Source organism: Phyllobates terribilis, unplaced genomic scaffold (assembly GCF_046119375.1).
Source record: "Phyllobates terribilis strain yellow unplaced genomic scaffold, ASM4611937v1 Scaffold_11__3_contigs__length_659146591, whole genome shotgun sequence".
Classification (NCBI taxonomy): Eukaryota; Metazoa; Chordata; class Amphibia; order Anura; family Dendrobatidae; genus Phyllobates; species Phyllobates terribilis.
In genome coordinates, this window is record NW_027362771.1 from 420,072,157 (window position 1) to 420,098,732 (window position 26,576).

Here is a 26,576-nt window from a genome sequence, read left to right on the forward strand (position 1 = left end):
TACTAGAACAATCCCTTCTTGATCTAAATGTTTGGCCTCAATCTAATATAAGTTAGGTCCATATATATTTGGACAAAGACAACATTTTTCTAATTTTGGTTCTAGACATTACCACAATGAATTTTAAACAAAACCATTCAGATGCAGTTGACTTTCAGCTTTCATTTGAGGGTATCCACACTAAAATTGGATGAAGAGTTTAGGAGTTTCAGCTCCTTAACATGTGCCACCCTGTTTTTAAACGGACCAAAAGTAATTGGACAATTGACTCCAAGGCTATTTCATGGACAGGTGTGGGCAATCCCTTCGTTACGTCATTCTCAATTAAGCAGATAAAAGGCCTGGAGTTGATTTGAGGTGTGGTGCTTGCATTTGGAAGGTTTTGCTGTGAAGTAAACATGCGGTCAAAGGAGCTCTCCATGCAGGTGAAACAAGCCATCCTTAAGCTGCAAAAACAGAAAAAACCCATCCGAGAAATTGCTACAATATTAGGAGTGGCAAAATCTACAGTTTGGTACATCCTGAGAAAGAAAAAAAGCACTGGTGAACTCATCAATGCAAAAAGACCTGGGCGCCCACGGAAGACAACAGTGGTGGATGATCGCAGAATAATCTCCATGGTGAAGAGAAACCCCTTCACAACAGCCAACCAAGTGAACAACACTCTCCAGGAGGTAGGCTTATCAATATCCAAATCTACCATAAAGAGAAGACTGCGTGAAAGTAAATACAGAGGGTTCAGTGCACGGTGCAAGCCACTCATAAGCATCAAGAATAAAAAGGCTAGACTGGACTTTGCTAAAAAAACATCTAAAAAAGCCAGCACAGTTCTGGAAGAACATTCTTTGGACAGATGAAACCAAGATCAACCTCTACCAGAATGTTGGAAAGAGAAAAGTATGGCGAAGGTGTGGTACAGCTCATGATCCAAAGCATACCACATCATCTGTAAAACACGGCGGAGGCAGTGTGATGGCTTGGGCATGCATGGCTGCCAGTGGCACTGGGTCACTAGTGTTTATTGATGATGTGACACAGGACAGAAGCAGCCGAATTAATTCTGATGTATTCAGAGCCATACTTTGTGCTCAGATCCAGCCAAATGCAGCCAAACTGATTGGTCGTCGTTTCATACTACAGATGGACAATGACCCTAAACATGATGCCAAAGCAACCCAGGAGTTTATTAAAGCAAAGAAGTGGAATATTCTTGAATGGCCAAGTCAGTCACCTGATCTCAACCCAATTGAGCATACATTTCACTTGTTAAAGACTAAACTTCAGACAGAAAGGCCCACAAACAAACAGCAACTGAAAACCACCGCTGTGAAGGCCTGGCAGAGCATCAAAAAGGATGTCCATGAGTTCAAGACTTCAGGCAGTCATTGCCAACAAAGGGTTTTCAGCCAAGTACTAGAAATGAACATTTTATTTATAATTATTTAATCTGTCCAATTACTTTTGGTCCGTTTAAAAACAGGGTGGCACATGTTAAGGAGCTGAAACTCCTAAACCGTTCATCCAATTTTAATGTGGATACCCTCAAATGAAAGCTGAAAGTCTGAACTTCAACTGCATCTGAATTGTTTTGTTTAAAACTGTATATAATCGTCTTACCCGTCTGTCTGTCCTTCTGTCCAGGAAATCCCGCGTCGCTGATTGGTCCGTCCGCGGCCAATCAGCGACGCGGGATTTCAGAAAAAGATGGCATCCGTTAGCGGCTCATCTGCCGCATGGAGGTCAGCTGTGATGCAGCCGGGAGATGAGCGGCGCCTAGGGCCACTGATCTCCCGACGGCAAGTGTGAAGGGAGGACCGGGAAGCAGCGCCGCCGGTCGGGATACTTCTGCTGCGAGCAGCCGGTCATCTCCCGGCTGCTCGAAGCGGAAGTACCCGCACAGGCAGTGCCGCTCCCCAGTCCTCACTAATAGGATTCGCTGATTGGTCGCGGTCGCCGGCCGCGACCGATCAGCATTATTGGCGCCAAATTTAAACCTTGCTCTGCTGATTGGTCGCCGGCCGCAACCAGCGATTTTGGCGCCAAATTTAAACACCGCTTTGCTGATTGGTTGCGGCCGCGACTAATCAGCGATTTTGTCACCAAATTTAAACAACGCTCTCCGGTCCTCACTAACACAGTTCGCTTATTTAAACACTGCTTTGCTGATTGGTCGTGGCCGACGACCAATCAGCGATTTTGGCGCCAAATTTAAACAACGCTCTGCTGATTGCGCCCGATCGGCTGCATACATATTCTAGAATACCCGATGCGTTAGAATCGGGCCACCATCTAGTAAAGTAATAAAGGTAATACTCACCTCCCATGCCGGCACCATTCCCGCGGTGTTAGCACTCGCTCTCCCCGGGGCTCTTGTGCGGTGTTGTGATATGTGTTAGCGCTGGCGTCACTGTCCTAGTCTTCGGACAAATTGAACATGAAGAGGAAATCAGAGATCAGCTGCAGCCCTGGCTTTCCTCTTCATGTTCAATTCGACAGGAGACAGGGACAGTGATGCCGACGCTGATGGGGTCCCTGGCTCACGTGTCACAACAACCGCACGAGAGCCCCTGGGAGAGCGAGTGCCGACGGCACGGGCACAGGAGGTGATTATAAGGTTTATTATTTTATCAGGGCCTAGTGTGGGGTATGAGAAGGTGTGAGTGGTTATATTAGTGGACAACTCCTTTAAGGGGTTAAAACAACCTATTTTTTTCACTAATGTTTGTAATAGCAGACTACGTGGCTAGCAGCTTGATTTTATTCATCTGTGGCAATAGGACTTGAAAATAAATTTTAATTCAATGATTAAGAGGTGTGTTCCAATACGTTTTGTTTATGAACCAAAGTGGGTTGGCTGGAGAGTTGAAAGGTTTTTGCAAAATGGTCACATTAATTAAAGGGAAATAAAAGATGCAATACTTCCTTCACACAGTCTTTTTGCCAATCACATGTGACTTCTTCTGCCTATCACTAGTCAAAGCTGTGATCTCCTACAGCCACTGATTGGCTGCAGTGATCACATGTCCCTTTGAAGGGATATCATCTCTGCAACAGAAAATGGGGACTGGCGGGAGACCAGACCGCATCGGACCGAGAGCTGCTGGGGATCAGTGGTAAGAATATTGCTGGTTTTATTTTTTTTAACCAATTTGAGCTTATTGTAAAAGATTTTACTTACTAGACAGCCCCTTTAAATACTGTAGTTAATATTTTTATTACATATTTAATATGCTATATCTTTTTCTGATTTTTAAATTATATTGACAAATATGTATTCATGGCGCCCATACATTTTGTTGGCTGGTAAGTATACATCTAAATATGGCTAGGCATTATTCATTTCTGCTTGGCATTCTTTGAGAAGGAGGAAAAAATAATTTGATCCAGTGTGTAATGGCCACCATCTGTTTTGAGATTGCTGTGCATGTTTTAACAGAAGGTTATGCGCTAGAGTTGACTAAATCCATTACCTACTATGATTTCAGCAGTGGCAGGATTTTCACATTACCAGGCCTGCTGACTGCTCTGTGCGCAGTAGATAAGTTCGGAGGGTTAGCAATGAGACCGGCCTTACTCAAAGATTCTGTTGTTATAGTAATTGTATCTATTAGTGGAAGTCAGCATGAGGCTGATTGAATGTATAATTGACTTGCAACCGCTTTTTACATATTGGAATAAAGAATAATGCCAGGAATGCCGGTATCTCTTTCAATTTCATCAGGGGATTAAACTTTGACATGACATTTCAATCAATATCTTTTTCCTTTCTAAGGGGCAATCCTGGAATCTTTGGGAAATCACTCCGCACGCAGCCCTTTGTTTATGTATGACCATAGAATGTCAATGACATCTACAGTACAGACCAAAAGTTTGGACACACCTTCTGATTTAAAGATTTTTTTTCTGCATTTTCATGACTATGAAAATTGTACATTCACACTGAAGGCATCAAAACTATGAATTAACACATGTGGAATTATATACTTAACAAAAAAGTGTGAAACAACTGAAAATATGTCTTATATTCTAGGTTCTTCAAAGTAGCCACCTTTTGCTTTGATGACTGCTTTGCACACTCTTGGCATTCTCTTGATGAGCTTCAAGAGGTAGTCACCGGAAATGGTCTTCCAACAATCTTGAAGGAGTTCCCAGAGATGCTTAGCACTTGTTGGCCCTTTTGCCTTCACTCTGCGGTCCAGCTCACCCCAAACCATCTCGATTGGGTTCAGGTCTGGTGACTGTGGAGGCCAGGTCATCTGGCGTAGCACCCCATCACTCTCCTTCTTGGTCAAATAGCCCTTACACAGCCTGGAGGTGTGTTTGGGGTCATTGTCCTGTTGAAAAATAAATGATGGTCCAACTAAACGCAAACCGGATGGAATAGCATGCCGCTGCAAGATGCTGTGGTGGCCATGCTGGTTCAGTATGCCTTCAATTTTGAATAAATCCCCAACAGTGTCACCGGCAAAGCACCCCCACACCATCACACCTCCTCCTCCTTGCTTCACGGTGGGAACCAGGCATGTAGAGTCCATCCGTTCACCTTTTCTGCGTCGCACAAAGACTCGGTGGTTGGAACCAAAGATCTCAAATTTGGACTCATCAGACCAAAGTACAGATTTCCACTGGTCTAATGTCCATTCCTTGTGTTCTTTAGCCCAAACAAGTCTCTTCTGCCTTCTGTCCTTAGCAGTGGTTTCCTAGCAGCTATTTTACCATGAAGGCTTGCTGCACAAAGTCTCCTCTTAACAGTTGTTGAAGAGATGTGTCTGCTGCTAGAACTCTGTGTGGCATTGACCTGGTCTCTAATCTGAGCTGCTGTTAACCTGCAATTTCTGAGGCTGGTGACTCGGATAAACTTATCCTCAGAAGCAGAGGTGACTCTTGGTCTTCCTTTCCTGGGGCGGTCCTCATGTGATCCAGTTTATTTGTAGCGATTGATGGTTTTTGCAACTGCACTTGGGGACACTTTCAAAGTTTGCCCAATTTTTCGCACTGACTGACCTTCATTTCTTAAAGTAATGATAGCCACTCGTTTTTCTTCGCTGCTTTTTTCTTGCCATAATACAAATTCTAACAGTCTATTCAGTAGGACTATCAGCTGTGTATCCACCTGACTTCTGCACAACACAACTGATGGTCCCAACCCTATTTATAAGGCAAGAAATCCCACTTATTAAACCTGACAGGGCACACCTGTGAAGTGAAAACCATTTCCGGTGACTACCTCTTGAAGCTCATCAAGAGAATGCCAAGAGTATGCAAAGCAGTCATCAAAGCAAAAGGTGGCTACTTTGAAGAACCTAGAATATAAGACATATTTTCACACTTTTTTGTTAAGTATATAATTCCACATGTGTTAATTCATAGTTTTGATGACTTCAATGTGAATGTACAATTTTCATAGTCATGAAAATGCAGAAAAATCTTTAAATGAGAAGGTGTGTCCAAACTTTTGGTCTGTACTGTACATAAATTATCATTGTAGCATTGCATGTTCTGATGGCAGATGCTGCGCATTTCCTCCTTGCACAGACGATCTGTCTTTGATAGTTCTGCCAAGAGTTCCTTGATGTGATGATGTTTGGTGTTTTTGTATACCTTACTAATGGTGTAAGTGACTTGTGTTGTTCTTAAAGAATATCTGTCTTCACCCCCTTCCCCCAAATTATTTATATGTGCATGTAGCTCTTTCAAAGACAAGTCCAGCGATACCTTTTCATGGCCAGTCCGTTCCTCAATTACTGAAAAATCAATGTTTGAATTGATATTTAAATGAGGCTTAAGAACTGTTTGTAGATCTGAAGCCTCTGTCACTCCAGCTCTACTCCCCTGGCCCAAAGCTGCCTCCTCCTGCTTGCCTCCTTGCTGTGTGATTTCAGGCAAAGGAGCCGTCAGTCAAGCAGGAACAAGCGGCGCTGGACGGTGAATAGAGTGGAGTGCCGGAGGTTTCAGATCTACAAATAGTTCTTCAGCTACTTTTGGCAGTTCAAACATTGAACTGATCACTAATGGAGGAACGGACTGACCATGTAAAGGTATTGCTTTGAAAGAGCTATATGCACATATAAATACCGTAGTTTGAGGGTTGAAATCGTGCTGAGAGATTCCCTTTAACAGACTAAGAACAGTATGGTCGACTTATCAAGCTAAATGCACCAGCCTTCTGGCCTCATTTGCCCCAGGATCCTGACTTTTAGACACTTTTTATGACTTGTAGGGGGCATGGGCTCTATGATAAGGGTCATGGTGTATCAAGATGCATTTCAGACGCATGTCTTTAGTCATTGTAATGACTTGGATTTGCTTCTAATTTTATATATTTTTATTCTGGTATGGTGATGGATTTCTGAGCTTTTGTAAATCCTTTTTTTTTTTACTAATAAAACTATGGCTTTTTATGGAAAACCCTGATAATTTAAATTTGTGTTTTCCCTATAACTACTTGTTGCACCACAAGCCTCCGTGCAGTGGATCTCCATAGTGGTGAGCTGACTAAAGAAAATCCTTTTTCTTCACTTTACAACATCTTTAGATGTGAAATATAGTAAACAACCCCTTTAAGTTCTTAACAGATAGCGTTTTAACCCCCAAAAATCATTATGCTCTTATTTCAGTTGCCATCTGATTGCCCCATCAATGCTGACATCTCTGCCATTCCGCACATGGCTTGCTGCACCCTGGATAACCTCTATCTCCTGATGGGTCGTGAATTAGAAGATTTGGAGGAAGTTCCTGCGGGCAACGTCTTGGGTATGCCTTGATTACTTTTTTTTTTATATAGCTAAAGAATACGTAACAATGCTGTAATTTAGTTCATGAAATAATTTCTCCGTAACAAAAATTCACAGTACAGTCATAACTCTTATTAAAGGGAACCTGTCACAACCAGAAATGCAATTTAGCATTTATCCATACATAGCCAGAATTATGGACTAAAGGGGGGGCAGTCCCAAAAACATTTATTCACAAGAGCGAAACCAGGGGAGCATAAAAAGCCCAATTTGCGATAGGTGTCTTTGACGTATTCTATCTCCAATTGGGCTTTTTATGCTCCCCTGGTTTTGCTCTTGTGGATAAACTTATCATTTAGTAGCGTTTAAATACTAAGACAGACTTACAGGAGCATGGGCTATAGGGTGAAAACTAAGTTTAGTCATCAAGGTGGTGCAGGCAGCGGTTTCTGTCACTCTTCACTACGCAGTGAAAGCGCTGTAATCACCCCCCGGCACTTTGATTGACAGCTGCCTCTACAGAGAATGGGTGAGTGTGTCTGCAGAGCCGGCTGTCCATCAAAATTCCTGGGAGTGAATACAGCTACAGCGCTCATTGTGTAGTGAAAGGTGACTATAATTCCTCCCTGTAGCACCAATGACTGGAAGCAAGAGGCTGCTGGGAGAATAATATGTAATTTTCTCCCTGCAGCCGCTGCTCCTGTACGTTGTCTACAAAGGATTTAAATACTATTTACGTGCAGATTACCCCTATGTCTGCAGGTAAATAGCATTTATAGATGTGACAGGCTCCCTCTAAATATAAATTAACTGGGACTATTATTCCTATTATTGAGGGTCCTCCAAAATCTATTGCATGTTTTATTCTGACCGGACTGGGGTTCTCGCAGAGCTCTGTTATTTAGTTTGGTAGCAATTGACAACCCTTATTGATGTTGGCTATGTTATTGATTATACGTTTGATTATGATTGATTAGTATAATGGATGATTTTTTGTCTTACTTTTTGAGATCCCGGCACAGTTCAGCACTAGGACTTCTTCCATATACACTACCCTTGTGGTTTGTGTTCAGTGACTATCACATAGTTGTCTTTCATGGTATACCCCAGCATCGGATTCTTATATGTTCTGGCATTTTTGTAAACATTCAATCAGTGATAAAATGGGCTAAATATAGGATGTGTTCGCTGCCATCTGGTCATGTGAAATATAGTGGAAATTAAGTTTCCAAAACTGTGTCATGGAAAGTTAGAATTCCTTCCAGATGTGCAGTTTCTCCTTATTTTTCCCCCTTTCTTAACTACGTGCCTGTTTCCAGAACGTGAGGAAACTTCGATGCGGTAACTTGATATTTTTCAATCAGTAAAAAACGAAACATGGATAGTTATTACAGCTGAAGGGAATCTCATTATTTAATGCCTATACATTAGCTGCGGCAAATCAGGTTTACCCTTGGTGAACCATTGTTTACACGTTATGGAACTGCACGTCAGCCTTTTCCTTTTTTACTCTTATTACTCAAACTTTCCCTTTTATAAGATGAAGCAATTCTAGTAATCTAGAGACGCTCATCATCACTGACAGCTGCCAGAGAGCAGCTATGGGGAATTTTCCTTGTCTTATGCCCATGGACAGCGCAGAAGTGCAGTCCTGGAGAGCGTAAATGTAAGGCCACGTTCACACGTTCAGTTTTCGGTAAGTATTTTTTCTCAGGAGTGGGAGACAAAACCAGGAGTTGGTGATAAATGCAGAATTGGTGACTTGTTTCTATTATACCTTTTCGTTGATTGTTCCTCATCTAGTTTTGGCTCCCACTCCTGAGAAAAAATACTGACAGAATACGGATAGTGGGGCCGTGGCCTTATACTTTTCCTCTGATTGTTCCACTCCTGGATTTGGCTTATAAATACTGATGGAAAATACTGACCAAATACTGAAGGTGTGAACGTGGCCTAAGGAAATGTATCTACTTGTGGCTGCTGTCTTTTGCATCCGCCATATAAAGCAACAGTGCTCTGTCCTATTTTGACTTGGGGAACATCAAAACCAAGATTAAGGCCAAGCCAAGACACGATATGGCAGATTTATTTAAAGGAAACCTATTGTGTCTTTTTTGCCGTTAAACTGCTCCCAGTGTCTTGTTAGTGACGCACAGTGCATCACTAACATGTTTATCTCAAGAAAAATGTCCCAGTATTTAGCGCAAAAATCTATTTTTATACTTTTATGATTGCCCCACATACCTTCTGCTTCAGTCATAGGCGTGGGCATATCTAGATTTTCAATCATGGTCATTCAAATGCCTTTTCAAATTCTTCCCACTCATCATATTAGCATTTCTTCCCGTCACTGCTCCCTACGTCACCACAATCTCCCAGCCGATCCCGCGCTTGTGTAATGACTCTCAGCTTTATGGGCATGTGCACTAAATCTGGGCGTAGGTTCCAGCTTCACATCCTATGTGCGCATGCTCCGGAGCTGCTAAGCGTCAGAGCTGCAAGCGGGAAGACAAGCGCTCATAACGTGCGCACTCACAAACTGTCATGTGGCCACTGACGCTCAGCGCCCCTGAGGAAGTGTGAACAAAACGCGCGTTGGGGTAGAGGGACGCCTGCATACCCAGCCCAGAAGCCATTACAACACCCAGGTATCTACACTACATGTTTAATTGAGCTGTTACCTCTCTGCCATAGGCATCCTATGAGACCTTATCTTGCTGTTTTTGCACACTTTGTCTCCCCTTTTCTATAGGTTTAATGCACCTTGCACTTTTTTGTTGGGATCATTAATCCATATTATTGTATGCACTGTCACTTTACCTAGCACAGGCCTGCTATAAGAATATCTGAGAGAGCCTACTGGTGTTTTTACATGCATATGCAATTTTCTCTCTAATTACCTCTCTTTAACTGTAGATGAAATTCATTTCTATGCATTTATATATTAACACAGTGTATATTTATTTTCATTAATGGGGCATTGTATGGCTATTATTGTTGCTTTGCTGATATAGGGTATTGCATCTATTCGTCCCTCACATTTGAGGCACTTTGATTTTATTGTTATTTTTAATATTCTAATAAACTTATATTTGTCAATAACTATTGAAGTGTTCATGTTGTGATCACCCCACCATGGTTCTGGATATAGGGGTATCATTTTTTTGATTAATATTGTTTCTCTACTATCAGAATTCTGTGCTTTTATGTATCTCTGATCTGTCCATCATTGACTGATCTGTTTAGCCAGTGAATGATTTCTTGTACCAGTGACCCCAGAGAATGGTCTCTTACATCAATTGCACAAGCAATGAGGAACAATCATTATTGAGAGTACATTATTTTATATACATTGACTGTTTACTATGGGGGTATTGTTTCAGCTTACAGTTTGAAAAGCTATTGTACAAGCTACACAATACTGTTGTGATTATAGAATGGTAATTAAGACATATTACACTTTATGAATTTATCTTTTAGCAGTGTGAAAAATAAGCAACTATTTGGCTATAAAACATTAAAACCACTGATATATCAAGTGAATAACTGATTATCCCTCAAAAGGGGTGAGATATATTAGGTAGGAAGTGGACAGTTAGTTCTTTAAAGGGGTATTCTCAAGTTAGTAAATTATTTTACTTAGCATGAATATAAGCATCTTTGCAATTGACTTGCTTTTCTTATCTGTTGTCATTCTCTTGCTGTGGGAGCATTTTTCTTTCTTAGTGTGCAGCTGGTTTCAATGGAGCTTGGCCTCTAGTGGCTGCCCAGACCCTGGCTGAGTAGTAGTAACATTTCAGCAGGGCTGTGGAGTTGGAGTCGGTATAAAATGGACCGACTCCTAAAATATATAATAAATTGGGTTCAGTAGTTCAATGCAGTTTGTGAGTAATATTTTTTCATAAGAATTTGGGAAATTTATGAAATGTCCTATAAATGTCTGTCCTATTCCTGATCTAAGGGTCTAGACTTTTAGCTGATAAAAATGTGTCCTACCGTAAATTTATCACTTTAAGCATGAGCCATGTATGAGGGAGTCGGAGTTGGAGTCAGAGTCAGTGTCATGGAAATTGAGGAGTCTGAGTCGAAGGTTTGGCTTACCAACTCCACAGCTCTGCGTTTCAGGAGGGAAGTTATCTTCTAACATACTAGTCAGCTCTCTCCAGCCCATTGATTTCCTTACAGCAGTTGCCTGCTAACCTCTCTCTTAGCTCCTGACAAGCTGCTGTTATAAATCTTGCAAAATCACCCGCTTACCTCCCCCCTTCACCATCAGCTGCTTTCTGAGCTCTGAACCGGCTGCTTATTCAAATACCATGTTACTTCTATATATTCAAACGGTTATAGTAGTGTTACCCTTCAGAACAAACCACTGATGGCTGAATGTGTGACAACAGGACTTGTGCTGATCTGTATAGTTCTACTATTGCTAAAGCTCTGCTACTTATGAGAACTGTCATTCAAGGAGGAGAGCCCCTCCCCCACCAAAAATCAGGAAGTGAAAGAGACTGGAAAGCTCTGTGTTCCTCAAAAGACATCTTGAATATAACCCTTTAAGTTAATGTGTTGGATGCGGATTTTGAAAAGGCCAAATTATCAAAATGACTGTGTCAGACCAACTTCAAAATGTCAAGACTAGTGGGACGTTCCCAGTGTGCAGTGGTTAGTACCTAACAATACTGAACCAAGAAGATATAACCAATGAAACAGGACAAAGGGCACCCAAGTATACTTGATGAAGACTGAAAATGTTGATGCTAGACACCTTAAGAGAGGTCTAAGGAGTCCAAGTCCTGTCGGTCACATCTGTTTCGATGTAACATTACGGCTGATCGGTGTATGTAATTGCTTTATAAATGACTGTACAGTAGGCTGGCTTGTAAATTATAATGGAAAAGCTTTTCCTAGATTTCGGAATGACTAATTTGCCTACTCATTAATTATGAGTGTTGGATGCATCACTGCCTGATTAGACAGATTTACCATTTATGGTCTGTTGAAAACTGGGTGACAACTCATGTGGGAACCATAATTTTAAAATCCAGTATCTGGTAATATGGCTTTACATTACCCGATTTGGCAGCATTAAATGACCGCAGCCTGTTTAGACTGCAAGATTATCATGAAATGAGCGTTCCTAGGAATGCTCATCCACAGTAATCTTGTAGTATAAATGCACCTTTTGATCAAGTTTCAGAAATTGATGAATCTTAAAGAAGATTATGCAAAATTGCCCCTAAAATTGGGAGTGATTGCTCTAGCACAGCTGTCCCAATAGTCTTCACCTATACCAGAAATGATGACGTCCTGTCCATCAGTCTTCTGACCACTGCAGTCAGTCACTGATTTCAGCGTTCATGGGCTGTAGATGCAAACATTACTGCTTAAGCCGATGATAAGCTGCAGCGGTCAGGTGATGAATGGGATGATAACAACTCAAGTTGGAAAGCAAAGGGTAAATTATAGTTATATATTTGTTTTTTTAACATTCCCTACCTTTAGGGCAATTTTATAAATATTAGGCTTCAAATGATAAGGTGGATTCACAAACCCGCAGGCCAGGATGGACACACAGACCCAGCAAGTTGGCACAGTGGGCTGAAAGGCACTTAGAACAGTAGGACCTGACATCTGGTTATTTTGGGCAGAAGACAAACAGGTGAGACAGAACATGGTGGAAGCCACAAAATCAGAAGTGCAGATGAAAAGGATGATTACAGGTCTGAAGCAGGATACAGATGTAGGTGGAAAAATATCTTCATGTAATTTATGCTCTAATAGCAATTTGTGATGTTAAACAGCAGGTCTGAGGGTTTGTAGAAATCACAGGAGTTTGCAAAAATAAATGCAGCATAGAGATTAGTCTGTATATGTCAATTTATAGTGCTTAATGCAAACAATGAGTTAACTAGGTGGACTTGTGGAGCCATTGGTGCTAGACCCAGAATGACAAAAGTCTGAGGAGATCAAAGCAACAAAAGAAGCTGGATATTGACAGACCCAAGAAACGGCAGCTAAACACAGTACTGTCTTAATGATGTCACCGAGACACATCAGGCAGCTTGTAAACCTGATATGAAATAGATGGAAGGGTGGAGGCCATCGGGAAAGAGAGTGGAGCCCGATCCAGCTTAAACAGGTGTGAAACAGTACAATTCTGGAAAATCCCTTTAAAATGCCTTAAAATGCAGTAGGTCCACCTTATAAGGAGTCATCTTTATGAGCTTGCTCTATGTACAGTACACATGCTATATATACCGTGTAGACACACATATATAAAACCTAAGATAGAAACAAAATGATCGGGCTTCAGTCCTCATGGTAAGGTTTTAATACTAGAGGTTAGGACCGTCTCGCCTGGGTACACCTTTGCGCTGGTTGGCTGGATTTTACGCTTTTTTTTTGTCAAAGACAGTGTTTACTATGTACCCTATGTCATTTAGATGTACTATTGCTTTTTACTTATAGCAGTATAGGGTTTATGTTCATTTTGTTTCTATCTTAGGTTTTGTCTGTTTAATGGCCAGTGTGAACACGCTCCTACACGTTTCATGTATACCAACTTATATTCCAGTTCATTTCTTTTGATTTTGCTATATATACGGATATACCACGCAGCACACACACACACAACAGTTTGGGAAAGATTCTGTAAAAACGCTAATCGTAATACTTGTAATGGTCTCATTTTCTGACTCTGGGTACGGCCAGTGAAAATGAAACTGTTTTCCGTATGCCTGAGTAATGATTATGGAGGTAGTAGAACACACGACTGCCGGGACCTGTGCACCACTCATGATCTTCTAGTTATTGCTGGGCTCTCACTTTGATAAGATTAAATCATTCATAAATCTTGGACATTCAGTTCTAGGGTCCTATCAGCGGTGCCATAAAGGTTTTGTCCCTTTAAACCTAAGAATAGTTTGTGTAAACTTCCTTTTTAATTATTCCCATACTGAAGCTATTTGGTGGAAAACCTCAAATACGCGGTTTCCATGTAAGCAGACAAATTAGTTAATTTTGAACTCTTCTACGCAATCAGTATATCACCCCTGACCTCACAAATCAGCACTTAGAGGAGACAAAGTGACTGTGACATGTTAAGTCAATACTCCATCTCTGAAGACCATGTCTGAGCAACCACTGCCTCTCATTCATCTAATAGCGAGCATTCTCCACTGGGAAAATAGCAACGCACACAAAGGAGGCAAACACTGCCGCCGCCGTGATTGTGAGGCATATGTCATGGTGGTTAGCAGGGATTTCTGTTTCAAGGTAATTTGTTGTAGAACTTCAAAGGCAGCGTAAGTGTGTCTCCTCAGACTCATGGAGATGTTTCTTGCAGATTATGCAGCAAATTGGGGAGTCTGCGCTGTAGATTAGTAGTATTGCCCTGTGCTATTAAATGCTTGCTATATGGAATAAACGTTTAATCTTGGATAATTATATTTGCAAGATTTAACTTTCGAGATGCTGGAAGAACTTCAGATCAAGGCTTTGACATGTGAAGCTTGTCCTAATGTTTGGAATAGATTTAATGAAAATCCATCACAATTTTTTTTCCTCTCCTCTAATTTGACTTATCCGTAGATAGCCTCTAACAAGACAGAATGTGCTGCCGCCTAATAAGCCTCCACGTTATTTTTGGTCTTTAGCAGCCTGTAATGATCAAAGAGAAGTTTTGATGTAAAAGCTGGTAAAACGAGGACAAGAACTATAGCGTGTGGTCATAGTGGGAGCAGAAATCCACAGAATGTCCTGCACTCTGTCATTTAAGTTCTGGAACATGCAACATTGATCTTTACCGGGAAGGGATTCAGCTTGGTGCAGACTGTGAGGTCATTAATGAACCATTAGAATGGGGAAAGAAAAGAAATGGGTCAAGTTTTGATACACAATTTTTTGTGTGTGTTTTGGTAGGCACAAACATTTCTTAGTACAAATAAATTGTAGATTTTGGAAAACCTTTACAATAGAAAACAAATTATGTGGACCATTCACTTCATTCTAGTTTATAAACCAGTTAGGTTTGGGAACGGTATATTGTCACCTTAGCCTTTTATCATCATAGTTAATGTTATATAGTATTTCTAAATGCAAAATAAGGTTTTTCTTTGTTACTCAATTAGGAATATTACGTTTATGCAAAAATAAAAAGCCTCATCATATATCTTGTTAAAGACAAATCCTCTTTGTGTAGGAGAGCGGCATCTGACTGGTAGACAATCTGTGTAAGGGTCATACACACGACTGATTTTCTCGTCCAAGTGCTATCCATGGCTTTCACAGATGGTACTCGTACCTATGATATTCTGTGGGGCTGTGCACGTCAGATTCTTTTTTTCTGGACCAAGTGGTCCACGGAATATTTCACAGACCTGTCTGATTTTCATCCGAGTATCGGATCAAAATGGGTTATGCAAGTCTCTGGGTCAGTGAATAAACTCAGACTGTACTCTGATACCGTGGAATCTGTGGGCATTCTGATTTTTCACAGACTGACAGAATGGAGAAGGTGGAGAAACTTTTTTTTTTTTTTTTTTATTTCTCTCCAAGTCTGGTCCAGGTCTGGTCCAGGTCTGGTCCAGGTCTGGTCCAAGTCTGGTCCAAGTCTGGTCCAAGTCTGGTCCAAGTCTGGTCCAAGTCTGGTCCAAGTCTGGTCCATTTTCTCGCACGTGGAGAAAAGGGACGTATGACCCTACCCTAACTGTGCAGAAACCCTTTACTTACTAATAAAACCATTATAAAGCTTGAGAGTCTATCACTGAGGGATCACAATACACAAAGAAGTGCTTACTGAATATGAGGAAAAATCTCATTGCATTTGTGTATGAAATTGTAGGCTCACAGAGTATGACCGTACCGGCCCCTAGCGGTCCATGGATATCTTTAGTATTTATTGATACTATTGACTAGAGAGAAAAATTCCAAACACAGACATAACGGATTTGGGGTGAAGATTTTCCCATAGAAATCTGCAACAAATGACAAAGTGTGTAAATGAGGTTTTCAAAACGCCCTTCACAAGTTACCAAAGAATTCAGTGCAGATTTCAGATCGACATCATATCTAAAATCCAGGGCTTTGGAATCGGAGTTGGAGTCCTTATAAGATGGACCAACTCCTAAAATATATAATACATTGGGTACAGTAGCACAATGCAGGATGTGCTGTAAGTTTTTTCATAAGAATTTGAGAAAGTTATGAAATGTCCTATAAATGTCTGTTCTGTTCCTGATCTAAGGATCTAGACTGTTAGTTGAGAATGAATCAAGGAAAGTCAAGGAGATTGAGGAGTCTGAGGTTTGGCTTACCGACTCCACACCCCTGCTAAAATCTTTAGAGATGTAGCTATTGATGTGTAGTTATGCTGCCAGACCTTAAAGTGCAGCTGTTGTCTCAAGAGAACTTGCAGCAGAATGCCTGTGTCTGCCTCTAGTTCCTCCCCTCTCCATAGAACCTTATGATTAGAAACTGTCATCTCCTATCTCAGTAATGAGAAAATATGTCTTTACTAAATACAGATTTTACTCAGTCCAGGAGGAGAAAGATGCAAATTTCTCTGATAAGATATCTTACAATATTTCATATCTTCACTTGATTTATGAAAATAAAATTTAAACTTTTTAACCAGTTCATGACCAGGCCATTTCCCCCCCGTACCTTACCAGTTACGGTTTAGGATATTATTGTACATGTGTTTTTAACGGCTAGTAAGCAACATGCTCATTCAGATGGTGCAATAATTTTTGCAATTTATTTATTTTTATACATGGGACTTCATTTTAGCATCATTTTTATATTTCTTTTTTTTTTCTACAACCAAAAAGAACTGCTAAAAACATTTTAAAATGTGTTCCCCTTTCCATAGAAATGTATTTATTCAGTGTGGGCAGGGCTGGAAACAGCGATTCTGAATGTTGTGGGTTTTTTTTTTGGATCATGCTTATTTATTTATTCTTAGGTCCCATTTGAACACTTACATATATTTGTTTAATTTGATGATTTCCCCTGTAAGTGGGGCTGGCTTATTAGCCCCAGTTACAGGAGAAAAACCTTCTCTTCGCTGCACAGCAAAGCTATCTGAGTTTCCTCGCACCCACCCTCCTGTTCTCTTCCTACATCCAGAGATCACAGTGATCTCTGAATCCAGAGGAGGAGCCACTGTAAGTGCCACTAACTGTGTTTAACATCTGGCTCCCTGCCCCCTCATCTTCCCAATGACGTTCAGCTACTCTACAGTGCAGTGATGCTTAGAACTTCCCTACTGAAAGGATCAAGGACTGCCTGGACATATAAAGTCTGTGGGCAGTCCTAAAGTAGTTAAAGGGGTTTAATGGTTTCAGAAAACCCCTGTCCCCAGGTGCAGTCTCCTTTAAGAAAAGAGAACTGTTTTTTACTCGCCCTCCCTAGGAACAACGCTGCAGCCAATCCATTACCTTAGCAGCTCTGAGTGGCTATAGCCGCTGAGCTCTGTTATTGGCTGCAGTACTGTTGACGTATCCCCAGTCCTGCAGACAGTGGCAGAGACTCAGCACTGGTCCCAAGAAGAGGGGTTAAAGCAATTTTGTTCTTTTAAAACAGTGTTTCCTAAACCCTTTCCTCACGGACCCCCAACACTTTTGTTTTCAGGATTTCCTTAGTATTGCACATGGGAGAGACCCTGTGGCAATTTATAATGCCTTAAAGGGAACCTGACAGCAGGTTTTTGCTATGTAATCTGAAGACAGCAGGAGATAGAGGCTGAAACACAGAATTCAGGGATGTGTCACTTATCAAAGTATCTGCTGTTGTTTACTAACTGTGAAGGATTTATCACTAAGAGATTAACATTGCTGGACAACATCAGTCTGGCAACGCTCTGTCCTGTGATAACCACCTCACTGTCTATGGACATTGTACATGTAGAGTCTGGTGTGGGTGGGGTTAGCTTTCTCAGCTCTGCTTCATTCTAAATCTAAAAGTTCTGATTGTGTCAGAACGGCTGCACCCAGTAATCTAAGCTATACATCGTTGGATTCAGCTTCTCTTTGCCTGCATTATACTGCTCTCAGAAGAGGTAGCAAAAACTTGATGACAGATTCCCTTTAATAATAATTCCATCACCTGTGCAAACCTAAGGAAACAGTGTTGGGGACTCTGAGGACTGGAGTTTGGGAAACACTGCTTTAAAGCAAAGTGTGCCTAGGGACAGAGCTTTTATTAAATCATTAAACCCCTTTAACCACTTTACTATTTTTCTGCAGTGACGAAAACCTCTTTAAGTTTGAAACGGAAAGTGACCTGCTTTTGGAGAACTAACAAATTAAACAAATCTACACGAAGTAGGAAAGGTTGGTTTAACAGATGGACCAGAGAATTGTTCAGATATTCTTATATAGTGCTGAATTCTAGGAGGTTTAGCAGATAAGAACCCACACATTTTGGGGGTTTAATAGCTTTTTTGCCATCTCGGCAATTTATCACATTTTTTTTTCAAATATATGACCTGTATGTAATGTCAAAAGAGCAAACCACCCTCAAAAGTAGACATGAATAATTTCCTTGGTGAGCCCAATGTTTCCCAGTCCCATACTGGATAAAGGTTTTCTGTGTATTTCATTGTCTCTGAGTTTAGCATTGAGCAGTTTTCGATCCCAATAGACCCATTGTTTTAGATGGCCGAAAGTAAACTATTGGATATTGAAACCATGTGTAAAAAGTATATATGGTGGTTTTAAACAACAGTAACCCTGCCAATTTATTTGAAGAAAGGTTACCGCTGATTCATGTGATCTGAAGAAGACATTTGTTCTGAATTAGTTTTTCATCATCTGCTCGCAGAGCTAAATCATTTTCATCTTTCCTCCTTTTTGTGTGTAGCCTCATCACATTCTAATTGTTACCAGCGTTGTGCAGAAAGTACAAAATTACCTGCTTCAGCTATATTTGACATAGTGTCACTCTTCCCGCTGTGAGTCTGAAAGAGATTTTTTTTGTAGTTTAGAGCATTGAATACGTCTTCAATTAGACTCGAGAGGTTCGATCTGCTTTGTCAATTCAGTTTTAAAAGTACATTTGAATGCTTTTGACCTTTTGACTATTTTTTTTACTGTTTAGCTAACTGTTATTACGTTACAATTATTATAATTGGACCCGTTCACATGGACAGTTTTTCTACTGATCTCTTTTTCTAGAAATATCCATATTTTTTTGCGGGTGATTGTAGATTTACTTCCTTTCACACAATGTTATGCTAATTTCAGATGCCTGTAATATGGACTCTTTCAGGCTGAAATCACTCATGAAGGGTTTTTTTGCTGTTTTTTATGCAATTTTTGGAGCCTTCTCTCTTCTTGTGTGTCCATTACTTTGTTTAGATAGAAAAGTAAGCAAATTGTATCTACAGAGAGGAAGAGGACTTGAACTCTAGTGCCACCTATTGGAAGTTGAAATCCCAAAAGTCAACATCGACCCTTTAACGAGCCTTGCCATATGACTTAGGATAAAAGGCTTGTTAAAGGGTCGATATTGACTTTTAGGGTTGCTATTTCCAATAGGAGGCGATGGAGTTCTTGTCCTCTTCCTCTCTGAAGAGACAATTTGCATATTTAATTTCCCAGAGGAGCATGCATGAAATATAAGTCTCCTCACTTCTGATATGCCAGGCCTGGCTTGTCACTCTCCACAAGGAGAAACATTACCCCTTAGATCCTAGATTAAAAAAATGATATCAAAATAGTTTTGAATACTGACCCATTGGCCCGATATCAATCCCATTCTCAAATTCCCAGCAGATGCCTTCTGCCTTTGTTGCAAGACAGGAAGGGAGTATTTGTGTTGATGAGCAGAGCCCTTTGTGTTGATGAGCGGAGCCCTTTGTGTTGATGAGTGACTATCCTTTGGGCACAGTTTATTAACTAAGCTTAATACCTATACAGAAAAGAAATACCAAATGTATAGAAATATAATAAATGGCAATGATTACCCAAGCAAACAGAAAAAACAAAAACATGTATTCAAAGACTAGACAAATTATTAATAAGAGAATGAGTTTATTAAATTTTAACTAGATAACACACAGGAGAAATAAAAACAAAACATGCTAAAAATATAAAAGGAGGAGATCTGGGTGTGTCCGTGATAACATAGAATAGGCCAGCATGCAATAAATAAATACAAATACTACATGGCATATAGGCAAAAAGTGTAATACATCAGAAAATGAACTTATTTTATTAACTAAGCTTGCCCCTTCACACTGTCTGCATTAGCAGTGATGCGCCATCAAAGACCACCAGCCACCTTCCTCACATGTGCAGAATTAGAACTACCATAACCCCAAGACAGGGGTCTGAAATTGAATCAGTGGGGGCAATATTTAGAACTAGTATACATTGTTTGTTTTCTTATTTTAAATTTTGACCATAATAAAAGAACTTTTCTCTTCTCAAACAACCCCTTTTAATGGAATTATTGTAGCCACAGGTCTCTGACTCTACAGGGTGTGCTTTACAAAACTTAGATCACCACTAATTCATTTGTCCTGGCTATAAGGGTATGTGCACACATTAAGTATTTGCTTCATTTTTGTCGTTTTTTTCCCCCCAGTTTTGTCACAAAAAATGAAGGATTTCCTAGTGTCAACAAAGTGAATGTTCCTGAAGTCTCATGCACATGTTACTTATTTTTTACTTGCAGACTTGAAGCAGTTTCATATCTGCTGCATGACATCTTTCACCGTTTTTGCAGCATTTTTTACCCATTCTAATGAAAAGGGACAAAAAATGCAGCAACAACATGGGTATTTTATGCTGCTTTTTTCTTTCCAACACTTCAGTACTTGGAGTAGAAATGTCTGCAGCAAATACTTAACGCGATAATAGCAATATTTAACCCCTTCCCACCAATGCCAGTTTTCCTCTTCCTGACAGAGCCCCATTTTTCAGATCTGATGTGTATCACTTTGTGGTAATAACTCTAGATTGCTTCTAAATGTCCCAGTGATTCTGAAATAGATTTTTTTTCATGTCACATTTTACTTTTCATGTGTGTAGTGAACACACAAAAAGAAGAAAATAATCATCACATACTCTGTGTCCACCCAGTTACCTTATATACCTACAAATGTGAACCCAGTCCAAAATACTTAAATTATAATATTTATTTCATCATCTAAAATATACAACAGATTAAAAATAGAAAAGGAATGCCCAACGAGCGCTAAGGAATCAGCACGTGCTAGATCATAATAAAAGGTTACAAAAATGCTCTAGTATAGGAATGGTGTATCAAACCACATACAGAAGATATATAATTGTATATCTAAATGTTAGTACGACTCACATTACATGCCATATACAGTACAGACCAAAAGTTTGGACACACCTTCTCATTTAAAGATTTTTCTGTATTTTCTTGACTATGAAAATTGTACATTCACACTGAAGGCATCAAAACTATGAATTAACACATGTGGAATTATATACTTAACAAAAAAGTGTGAAACAACTGAAAATATGTCTTATATTCTAGGTTCTTCAAAGTAGCCACCTTTTGCTTTGATGACTGCTTTGCACACTCTTGGCATTCTCTTGATGAGCTTCAAGAGGTAGTCACCGGAAATGGTTTTCACTTCACAGGTGTGCCCTGTCAGGTTTAATAAGTGGGATTTCTTGCCTTATAAATGGGGTTGGGACCATCAGTTGTGTTGTGCAGAAGTCAGGTGGATACACAGCCTATAGTCCTACTGAATAGACTGTTAGCTGCTTTTTTCTTGCCATAATACAAATTCTAAGTAAAGAAAAACGAGTGGCCATCATTACTTTAAGAAATGAAGGTCAGTCAGTGCGAAAAATTGGGAAAACTTTGAAAGTATCCCCAAGTGCAGTTGCAAAAACCATCAAGCGCTACAAAGAAACTGGCTCACATGAGGACCACCCCAGGAAATGAAGACCAAGAGTCACCTCTGCTTCTGAGGATAAGTTTATCCGAGTCACCAGCCTCAGAAATCGCAGGTTAACAGCAGCTCAGATTTAGAGACCAGGTCAATGCCACACAGAGTTCTAGCAGCAGACACATCTCTTCAACAACTGTTAAGAGGAGACTTTGTGCAGCAGACCTTCATGGTAAAATAGCTGCTAGGAAACCACTGCTAAGGACAGGCAACAAGCAGAAGAGACTTGTTTGGGCTAAAGAACACAAGAAATGGACATTAGACCAGTGGAAATCGGTGCTTTGGTCTGATGAGTCCAAATTTGAGATCTTTGGTTCCAACCACCGTGTCTTTGTGCGACGCAGAAAAGGTGAATGGATGGACTCTACATGCCTGGTTCCCACCGTGAAGCATGGAGGAGGAGGTGTGATGGTGTGGGGGTGCTTTGCTGGTGACACTGTTGGGGATTTATTCAAAATTGAAGGCATACTGAACCAGCATGGCTACCACAGCATCTTGCAGCGGCATGCTATTCCATCCAGTTTGCGTTTAGTTGGACCATCATTTATTTTTCAACAGGACAATGACGCCAAACACACCTCCAGGCTGTGTAAGGGCTATTTGACCAAGAAGGAGAGTGATGGGGTGCTACGCCAGATGACCTGGCCTCCACAGTCACCAAACCTGAACCCAATCGAGATGGTTTGGGGTGAGCTGGACCGCAGAGTGAAGGCAAAAGGGCCAACAAGTGCTAAGCATCTCTGGGAACTCCTTCAAGATTGTTGGAAGACCATTTCTGGTGACTACCTCTTGAAGCTCATTAAGAGAATGCCAAGAGTGTGCAAAGCAGTCATCAAAGCAAAAGGTGGCTACTTTGAAGAATTTAGAATATAAGACATATTTTCAGTTGTTTCACACTTTTTTGTTAAGTATATAATTCCACATGTGTTAATTCCTAGTTTTGATGCCTTCAGTGTGAATGTACAATTTTCATAGTTATGGAAATACAGAAAAATCTTTAAATGAGAAGGTGTGTCCAAACGTTTGGTCTGTACTGTATATTATATATAAAGTTCCTAGTGCATAAACATAACATATCAATACAGTATGATTGAAAACAGTCTAGATGTTATATATGTAAATAAATAAATAGTGTGACACCAAGTATTAGTATACAGATATCAACCATAAATCCCCAAATGAAGCATTATCTAAAGGGAAGTAACCCTACTGTGAGATAGGGTAAAGGTAGAAAAATGTGTGTAGCCAAAATCTCACATGTCTGCCTGTCTACAGTTAAAGGACCAAAGTGATAATGGGCAACAAGCAAAGTACATACTGACCCTAGAGCATGGGTCTCAAACACACAGCCCGAGGGCCGCATGTGGCGCCTGAGGCTGCTTATTGCGGCCCGCAGGCACCAGAGCCCCAATAATGATTGCGGCATGGTCCTGAGGCCCACCAAAGTCGGTGGTTCTTTCCAATTGAATGTTCTACAAGATGGGGACCGGGATGGGCACATTACTACATGATGGGGACCAGGATGGGCACGTCACTACAGGATGGGGACCAGGATGGGCACATTACTACAAGATGGGGACCAGCATGGGCACATTACTACAAGATGGGGACCAGGATGGGCACATTACTACAGGATGGGGACCAGGATGGGCACATTACTACTAGATGGGTGTAGCATCGGCATCTCTGCCCCCTGCCAGGCAGAGACGCCGTCCCCCTTACTGCCGCGCTCCTGGTCCGAAGTCTTCCGGCCTCCCTGCTGCTGCTGCTGCTGGTGCACGCAGCTTCCCGGGCACTGTGCTCAGGGCGTGCGCGCGCTCCCTCCCTCTTAAAGGGGCCGTGCGCGGCGTCCTAAAAAGTCCCCTGCCAGTGGCCGGAGGACTTTCCCTATTTAAAGCCCCTCCTCCAATATGAAGGTGCCCGTGCAAGGTTTTTGCTCTGTGATTCTTACTGTTGCTTCAGCCCTCAGGTCCCTCTGCAAGTCAGTCCTGTCCGCCAGTCTGTTCTTCAGTCCAGTCCGCAAGTCTGACTACTATCCAGCCCGACAGTCCGTCTACAGTCCAGTCAGCCAGTCTGTCTGCCTGCCGTGCTCATCCGCTGTACCGGTCAGTTCCTGCCATCTGACCCGTGGGAGTCACCTGCTCTCATACAAGGTCGGTTCCAGAGTGGCACCTGGTTCCCCTGCTCGGTCCCTCCCTGGTTCACGGAGTCAATTGAGCCGCCGTGCGACCTTGGTCAGGCCGAGTAGGTACTTAGTCATGCCCCTCTGGTCCCTCCTTGCACCGCAGCACAGAGGTTTCACCACCCGGATCCGTAACAATGGGGACCAGGATGGGCACATTACTACAAGATGGGGACCAGTAGAGTGGTAATTAGAACAGAGCACTATGTTACATATAGCAATTAACAATATCAAGTAATATGAAATAAATATACTATCCATATTATAACCTGCCCCTCGGATTTATATAGGGGCAGGTTATAATATATAATCTATCGTCCAAAACATACTAACAAGAGGGTGCCAAAGGCAGAAAGAAGACGATCATATGGCCCATCATGGTGAAAAAGATGAAAAAACTTTATTATAAATATTACACAGGATATATGGGGGGGAGGGGAGAAAAAAATACATTTACATAAAAAATTGATTTAAAAGCAGATACACAACATGTCAAATGCAGGTATGGAACCTCTCTGTATTCATACTAAGCCACAGCTATAGATAGAATAAGATATAAAGGTGCTAAAAAAGAGAGGAAGGAGACATATTGCATAATGAATAGCGTACTAGTGTACATACATATCAATGTCCCTCACATCACACTTGGCCACCATCGGCCATAGTTACCTTAGTAGGAAGACAAAGCCTGCATCAGTACGTGTTTACCCCGATGCGCGTTTCGGCGCTTGTGCCTTTCTCAATGGGACTAGGATGGGCACATTACTACAAGATGGGGACCAGGAAGGGGGACATACTACAAGATGGGGACATTACTACAAGATGGGGAAACTACTACAAGATGGAGACATTACTATAAGAAGTTGGTTAGAATTACTATATGGTGCTAATTGTAAGAATAAAAATCACTGTATGTGGCCAATTAGGGGACACAAAAAGGAAAGAAAAATTGTAAAAACTGTAAACTTGTAAACTATAAAACTGTACCATAGTCCATAAAATGAATGGCATTTAAAAGCATAAATTAAAAAAGCCAAAAATGTTTAAAAAAAAAAAAATGATCAAAAAGGTGTATAGAAAAAAGCAATATGGTATCATTAAAAATTTCATATCATCCTGCAAAGAATGCGGCCCTTCAAATTCACATTTTTTCTGTGTGTGGCCCATATACTTATCCGAGTTTGAGACCCCTGCCATAGAGTGTCCGCAAAGATACAACGCACGTTTCGTCAAAGGCTTTTTTAGGACATCCTCTTAAAAGCCTTTGGCAAGCACTTTGAACCAACAGTTGCTTTATGGTGCTTTCACATTGTGTTCCGGCACCCGTTCGGTGGCCCCATCGGGGCTTACGTTTAAATCCCCTGCAAAACGGGATTCGGACGTATGCGCCGACAGGGCCATAGACTGTAATGGTGCCAGCAGAGTGAACGTGCGCTCTGTCGTGCATCATTTTTGAGCGTGTATGCCTATTGAAGGCGGACACTAAGATGTAGTAGACTGCGCCTGGGTGTCTGCCTCCCGTAAGCGTGTACTCCCGAAAATGATGCACAGCAGAGCGCACGTTCGCTATGTTAGCACCATTATATTCTAAGGTCCCGTCGGCGCATACGTCCGAATCCCGTTTTGCGGCGGGTTAAAACATAAGCCCCAACGGGACCACCAAACGGGTGCCGGAACACAATGTGAAACCACCCTTACAGAATTGTGTAAGACTAGCATGTGAAATCTAAAAATTACATTTATTCCACGTAAATCTTGTTTTGGCCCCAAATTTTTCATTGTCACAAGGAATAATAAGAGAAAACGGAATATACAATTTGTAAAGCAATTTCTGACTAACGCCGCAATACCCAATATATGGTTGCAAACTTCTGTTTAAAAGGAACCTGTCACGTCCTAGTTGCTATGTACACTGCCCCCATTGCTTTGACAAGCTTTTTTCATTAAAATCGGTGGTAGTATAATGATTTTATAACCTTATATATACTTTGTCCTACCTGCTTGTATTCAGTCATAGGGGTGTGATTCTCTCATTCAGTCACGGGCAGCGCAGCATTCACTCACTGCTGGCGCCGCCCATGTATTTGAATATTGCTCCCGGGAAGGTTGCGTCTAGATCTGAGTTGATTTTTTGAGGCCCTCACTCCAGCAACTACGATCTAGTATCCTCAGCATTGAAGTGTCATATATGTAATATAAAAAATTCCCCTTATCGCTGATTGTTCAATTTTGCCAGAATGTGACTCTTCCCATTTGTCCACAGACTTGTCCGCAGCATCAACATTGTGAAGAGTGGGCGGAGCTCCGCGGGTAGAGGCGTAAAAGAGCGCCCCCGACAGTCAACATAATGCACAACACAGAAATGACAAATTATTTCAGGAATGTCTAAGGTCACTGGAGAACGGAGAACACTGCTGTTATAATTTACGCCACTGTTGTGCTGTACATTCTGATGATTCTGACAGATGCTCCGTCACTGTCACCACCCTCCCCGCAAATCTCCACCCAATCTTAGTTTGAAGTTGATTTTTTGAGGACCTCACTCCAGCAACTCCATTGTAGTCACCTTGGTACTGAACCATCTAGAGTGGAGGTTACAGCCAGGTCCTCAAAAAATCACCTCCGCTCTACTCACCTCACTAGTGACCCTCCTACAGTGGAGGCTAAAATGAGGTCCTCAAATAATCATCTCCAACCTAGACGGCTCCTTATAGAAGTGGCTAGA

The 26,576-nt window shown here is 41.2% G+C and overlaps 1 protein-coding gene across 4 annotated transcripts in view; it reads left to right on the forward strand.

Annotated features, from left to right (window-relative positions):
* EFL1 (elongation factor like GTPase 1) overlaps window positions 1-26,576 on the forward strand; it is a 410,413-nt gene that overhangs the window by 135,003 nt on the left and 248,834 nt on the right. For all 4 annotated transcript variants that reach the window (XM_073653133.1, XM_073653136.1, XM_073653134.1 and 1 more), the window contains one exon: window positions 6,618-6,753. In XM_073653133.1, coding sequence (XP_073509234.1) covers window positions 6,618-6,753 — 136 coding nt within the window. The remainder of the gene's footprint in view (window positions 1-6,617; window positions 6,754-26,576) is intronic.